Here is a 7,096-nt window from a genome sequence, read left to right on the forward strand (position 1 = left end):
ATGTTTTCATCCACAAAGAAGACTAATTAGTTCAAACCTGTAGGTTAGAAATATATATTGTACAAGTCTTACTATAAACCACTTTGTTGTGTAATTGTTTATTAACCATATTCTATCCATTGGGTAAAAAAGTTCCTGCAGAAGCAAGATCAATGAATAGACTTTTCATTTTTAAGTATTCAACTTTTTTTTTATAACGACCTATTTCAAATACGGGGAGTAAGAAAACTAATAAAATAACGAAGAACTTTACAAAATAAACCATGTCTTCATTGCTCTTACTCCGACAAAAACATTCACATCCATAGAGAAACGTGGAATATTTTTTCTTTGCACAAAAAAAACAATTAAAATTAAAAACCAATTGTTCAGAGAACAATTGAAAGTCTTTCCACACCAAAGAAATTTGAATAAGAAGGTAGTTTCTTCATACTGATGCGATAAATAATGGTTTAATTATCTTTTTCAGTGATATAAGGGAGATAATATGCTACTTCCGGTGAAATGAATGTCACATCCGGTCTCATATGATAGCTTCTTTCACACTGATTCCAAAAATATATAGTTTCTATATACTTTTGAATGTAGAATTGGAGATAATTGGCCACTTCCGGTTTGTTGGAAGTCATTTTTAGTCTTCAGTTATCTGTTCATGTATCTTTATGACAAAATATATGGATTCTGAGTACTTTTATGTGAAAAAATTGCAAACAAAGCTACTTCCGGTTTTCCCAAGGTCACTTCCGGTAGCCATTTTTCAAGGTCATTTGTCACTTAACCTTTTGTATAAGGTCAAATGTCTTTATAATGAATTTAATTGAAGTTATTATCAAATAACCTCATATCAAGACATTTCAGGGGCATCAACTCCTATGAGATGCCATTTAATTGTATAAGACTAAATGTAGCATATCTTCACTACAATAAAGCTGACATTTTGCACTTGTTCTTTTATATGTATCTCTCAAAGTGTCAGAGAAAATGCAAAAACAAGCAAAAGTCACAATTGAGAACTTGACCTTGACCTTTAACCTTGACCTCATTTTCTAAGTAAGGACCTAGGGGACTCAAATAAAAACATTCCAGGGTTATACGGTTAACTGTTTATGAGTTAAATAAACATACCGACAAATTTATTTTGTAAAGGTAGATAACTCCTATAAAATTTCATCGAATCGCTTCGATCCAAATACGCCAAAAATTACTGAGGATGTAACGAACAATTTGTAAAAAGAATTTTGTCGCTATCTTTTTTTGTTACGAAGGAGATGCACACAGATGATAAACAGTGAATAGGGAGATAACTCTTACAAAGAAAATGGTTCGCCTTATCAAGGTGAAATTTAAAAGCGCATTATTTATACGATACCATATGAGAAATATCTAAGCGACATATTGCGAAACAAACATTTATCGCAAGAATAAAATTTGGCGGAAAAAAAAATTAATAATAATCAGAAGAAATACAATAAGTCTTTCCACAGAAAAGTGGAAAGACTTAATAAATGAAAGAAAAAGAACACAACCCTTATACAAAATTTTTGACATCTTTACCTATTATGTCTCTTTGTTTTGTTCTTTTTTTTCACCCATCATTGTCAATATAATTGCATTTGATACGTCTATCATACAAAGCAGAGGTTTAGCAAGCTTTAAAACCGGGTTTAAACCATCATTTTCCATATGTGAAAATTTCTGTACCAAGTCAGATATATGATTGTTGTTAACCACAAGTTTGTTGTTTTTGAGCTTTTGATTTTGCATTTGATAAGGGACTTTCCTTTTTTTATTTTCCTCGGAGTTGAGTATTTTTGTGATTTTACTTTTTTTTTCATTTTCTAATAACTTTTTATAGCTTTCTAGCATTACATTTGTAGTGAAATGCAGAAATGTATCTGCAGAATTAAACATACCTATGTAATTCAGCAGCATTATTTCATCTCGGAGTGTAGCCAGATCTGAATGAAAGTAAATATGTTTTAATCGTTCAAAAACAATGCTCCTTTTAATCAAACTGTGATATGATTCAAAGAAATATGTATTAAACGTTAATACTATTGAAGATATTCAGACTAGAGTATACTGGTCTACATTGATAAAAAAGGGCCTTATCATGAAAATAGCTTAAGATGAAACCATTAATGTTAAAAACCAATTCATAATTTGTATGCTCCTGCATACGGGTTAAATATCTCCCAATGGATACAATATTCCTGTGCTTGCATTTCCTATTATGTTTTCCTTGATAGAGGGTTGCTGCTCACAAGGAAGCTATTAAACCAAGAGTTCCAAATGGTGAAGTTGAAATTATCCCTTCGTAAATTTTTTAACGAGTTGGTTGACCGTTTCACAAATGATATCCTATATGCTCCTTACGTCGTAACTACAAATCCCCTTCCCTATCATGAATGTGACCTACCGAATTAGACTATTGTGTCACATGTGGAGCAGGATCTGCTTACCCTTCCGGAGCAATTGAGATCACCCCTAGTTTTTGGTGGGGTTCGTGTGGTTATTTAGTGTTCTATGTTGTGTCATTTGCACTATTTATTTGAGATTAATGAGTTTGACTGTCCCTTTGGTATCTTTCGTCCCTCTTTTGCAATTTTTAATTTCCAGTGCATTAAACTGTCATTACAAATTAAGTTGGAATGGTACAGTCATCCGCCGGTTTCTGAACTGTATATTGATGTGTTGGTCTTCGACGTACCAATAATATCGATGGAAATTTAATACAAATAGTTGTTGCTCAGTATGTAATGATTGTTTATTGTTGTCTGTGTTTAGTAGCTTTTTTTCTTCGCACTTGCATATTCATGGTAAATTATATGATTTATTTTCTCTAGACAGCCTGTTGATATCAATTGTTAACCATTTAAGGGACCCTTTAACTACATGATATAAAGTACTCACTTGACAATAATGTAGAATTAGTTGATTGACAAATACTCACTTGACAATAATGTAGAATTAGTTGATTGACAAATACTCACTTGACAATAATGTAGAATTAGTTGATTGACAAATACTCACTTGACAATAATGTAGAATTAGTTGATTGACAAATACTCACTTGACAATAATGTAGAATTAGTTGATTGACAAATACTCACTTGACAATAATGTAGAATTAGTTGATTGACAAATACTCACTTGACAATAATGTAGAATTAGTTGATTGACAAATACTCACTTGACAATAATGTAGAATTAGTTGATTGACAAATACTCACTTGACAATAATGTAGAATTAGTTGATTGACAAATACTCACTTGACAATAATGTAGAATTAGTTGATTGACAAATGCTGATATTTCTACAAAGTAAAATAATTGTACTGGATTCAAAATTGAAATGATATATTTCAGACTTAGTATAATTGATAAGAAAGTGGCACAAAAATTCGACAACATTTTGTTTCATTGAGATATAAAATTGAGTACGGAATATGAATACACATATATTTGTCAAGACGTGCAACATACACATGTAGTTTGTTTGCATTGATAAAACAGCACAACTATTGGTTAATATGCGTGATTTTTAATTTAGCTAGACTGATTCAAAAGTATCCATTTTCCGCCTGAAAACAAAGAAAACAAATCTAAATGTTAGACAGTGGTTTCGTCCATAACAAAATAACAGCATTGTAAAAATATTTTGATATTAAAGTATATCAGTATATAGATGTTGTTGTGCATTAAAGATAAATTTTAAACAAAGTTACCTTGTACAGTTGATATACTTAGGCTCCGATACAACTTGTGGACCTGAAATGGACAACGTCACCTAGTTTTATTTATAACTGTAAACGATAAACGGTTTATGTATATCTAAATATTTATTATAAAGATTGTTTGCAAAACCCCGCCCAAATCTTAAATGCTTAGATGGCTTAACTTAAAAGCATTATTCTAGTTCATAATTATGATTACGTATGGGTTTTAGACCCTTTGTATAACGAATGATTTACCTTTAAAGGCAAACAAATTGACTTTAAAATTGCAATTAGGTGTTTTAAGTTTTACAACTAATATTCTGCATAAGCATACGCAATGTGTTGGAAAATAATTAAGGTTTAACTGTATTAATCCGTCATAAATTTTTCTAAGAGGAACCCAAAATACAGATGTAGTATTCAAAAATGTTTATTTTAAAAGAAAATCGATTAAATATATCATTATTTATTTTCTTGAAATACCTATAATAAAGGCCACTGCACCCCCAACAGAGGTAAACAGTAATGATATAGCCGTTGCCGTAGCTCTTTCATTAGGCGGGAACCAGGTCTCTGATAGCAAAGAAGGACCTGCAAACGCTACAGTCCCGCTGACTCCATTCACAGTCTGGCCAATCGAAATAAACCTAGTGAAATAAGTTTAAATTTTATTAGCAAAATATTATTGGTAAATATATTATTGGTTTACATGAAGAGAACTAATGGTTATATGGAACAATACTTGTATATTTATCGATATTTATATTTTAACATTACATAAAACATGCTTTGTCAGACTGTTAGTAACGTATATACTGAGACGAGATCTATTGGATGTGTACGTCATGACCGTATCAAAATGAACTAAAAGAGGGACAAAAGATACCAAAGGGATATTCAAACTCAAAAGTCGAAAACAAACTAACAACACCACGGCTAAAAAAGTAAAAAAAACCAAAAAAAACCAAACTAACAACAGTTTACAAAGCACAACAATGTAAACTAAGACTGATCAGCATGAACCCACCAAAAACGAAAGAAGTGGTCTACGTTGCTCTTGAAGTGTAGGCAGATCCTGATCTATATGCGAAACCTGTCGTGTTGCTAATATAAGTACTAATCCGATGATAAGTCTTAATCGGTAGATCATATTCATGGAAAAAGAGGACGGGGTTGTGGTTATGCCAATTGGAACACATCTGTCGTCATCTTTCAAACAGATATTGCATAACAATAAACCAATTCGTGATAGCTTCCGTAAAATATACGAAGGGATGATAATGATCTTATATTTGATGCGTTTCCATCAGTTGTTGTTTGTAACCCGGATTTGTTTATTTTCTTAATCGATTTATGAATTGCGAGCAGCGGTATAATACTGTTGCCTTTACTTATATAGTCTTACCAAGTGGCAGAAGACGGTTCCGATGATAAACATCTACATCCTGATCCCAGAGCGATAAGAAACGTAGCCCACATCATTGACTTTCTCAAACCTATATACAGTAAAACATTAGAAATTGATAGAAAAAAAGGGTCACGATTTCATAAACATCAGACAAAATCATATGCAAAAAAAAAACAAAACACATTTGTATGTGGAATATCTTCTTGTGCCAAAAACAACTAAGGCATTCTTTGCCTGGTTGTTAAAAAACATTAACATTTCAAAAAGTTCAACATTTTATAAAAAGTAATTAAATCTATCAATGATATTTTTTGCCCACAAAAAACAGCTCATTAGAAAGTAACCCTTATAGTGAAATTAACCCAGAGGTTAAATAAACCATCATAACTAGAGTGAGATGAACAGGTAAAATCATTCATGCTATTTGGCATTAACAATAAAAATTTCTGCAAGCATACAAAGTGGGATAACCGGTAAATCCGAAAGTGAACAGTAACTTTCTTTTTGATAACGTTAAGCGCACTGATGAATTATTTGTTAAATTGGATACTTTGATATATGCATGCAAAGACATCTGTTTATTAGCATAGATAATAACAGCAACAAAACACATTTTGAATTTCGCACAGCGGTATACTACTGTTGGTGTTATTTAACATTTTAAAGGTTCTTTTCTTTTTTAAAATAAATCCTTTGTTGTGATTTGCTATAAATATCGAAGAAGTTTTCGCATAGAAATAAGAATAAACCAACGAATTATTCGTTAAAAGATATATCAGTTTCAGTATCCAAATTACGTGCTATATATTGGTTAATCGATTTTTTATTGTTCTTTTTCTTCTCTAACCGCACCTAAGTTACTGCCAGAAGTCCATTTAAACACAGATTTGTAAGTAGTGCAATACTTATTCTTGCTTGCTCACATTAATTCATAGCATAATTCATATGTAGTATAATATTCACGTAGCTATTAAACCAGGTAAAATACACGATTTTCTACATAAGGGAATGCCTGTAACAAGTCAAGAATATGACAGTTGTGTTCAATGCGATTAATTTGTTTGCGATTTCGACTTTGTCATTTTCTAAGGGACTTTTTGTTTAGAATTTTCTATGGAGGTCGGTATTTTTGATGATATATTTGAGTTTTTGATTTTGGCATTTGATAAGGGACTTTCAGTTTAGGATTTTTCTTGAAGTTTGGTATTTTCGATATTTTACTTTAAACCTATAAACATTTTGCATCAGTGATTAAGTATTGCATTGAAATAAATTCCAATCATTGAACTGTTATAGAATACACAATTCACATAAAATATGCTTATAGAATGAAACAAAACAATAAAAATCAACAATGAATTGAACAGTTAGCCAATTGATAATGTGTTACATCAAATCAATAATCAGCTATATCAGATTAGAAAAAAGCAAATTAGCATGGCCTTAAAAAACTTACAAAACTTTATATGTGAACTTACCTTTTAGATCTAAAATCCATGAAGCTGGAAGTATACAAAGTATACATGATATGTTCCCAAAGTTAACTAACATATCCACCATACTGTCTGACCACTGGAATACAGCTTTGGCTGATTGTGCCACAGGTCCATACCCAACCCATATAACATTCTGTATGCAGGACAATAACGAAAGACAACTCAACACATACCAACGGCTGCGGTAAAGCTTTGGTTTTGTGCAGTCATGTAACAACTGCACATCCATTTCATGACAACATGTGAAATTGTATTATTAAATATATCTAATATTATCATGAAATAACTCGATTACATTATCATCACGTTTATCTTCAATTTTATTTGTATAAATCGATAACAAAAATTCATTTGGTCGAAAGGAAATCTAGAAGGTGACCTGACATTATGTAAAATGAAAAAAATGCTGTCTTCGGTTGGGTCATGGGGAAATTGTAATATATAAATGAGTTGAAAATGGAGGTATATTTTCA

At 31.3% G+C, this 7,096-nt stretch overlaps 1 protein-coding gene across 1 annotated transcript in view; it reads right to left on the bottom strand.

Moving 5' to 3' along the window:
- Positions 1-6,852, bottom strand: part of LOC134726594 (solute carrier family 49 member 4 homolog) — a 31,965-nt gene extending 25,113 nt beyond the window's left edge. The window contains exons 1-6 of the mRNA XM_063591004.1: positions 6,606-6,852; positions 5,125-5,215; positions 4,203-4,366; positions 3,729-3,771; positions 3,274-3,317; positions 1,914-1,958 (exon numbers count right to left, since the gene is read on the bottom strand). Coding sequence (XP_063447074.1) covers positions 1,914-1,958; positions 3,274-3,317; positions 3,729-3,771; positions 4,203-4,366; positions 5,125-5,215; positions 6,606-6,852 — 634 coding nt within the window. The remainder of the gene's footprint in view (positions 1-1,913; positions 1,959-3,273; positions 3,318-3,728; positions 3,772-4,202; positions 4,367-5,124; positions 5,216-6,605) is intronic.
- Between the last annotated feature and the right edge of the window lie 244 nt (positions 6,853-7,096).

Source organism: Mytilus trossulus, chromosome 7 (assembly GCF_036588685.1).
Source record: "Mytilus trossulus isolate FHL-02 chromosome 7, PNRI_Mtr1.1.1.hap1, whole genome shotgun sequence".
Lineage (NCBI taxonomy): Eukaryota > Metazoa > Mollusca > Bivalvia > Mytilida > Mytilidae > Mytilus > Mytilus trossulus.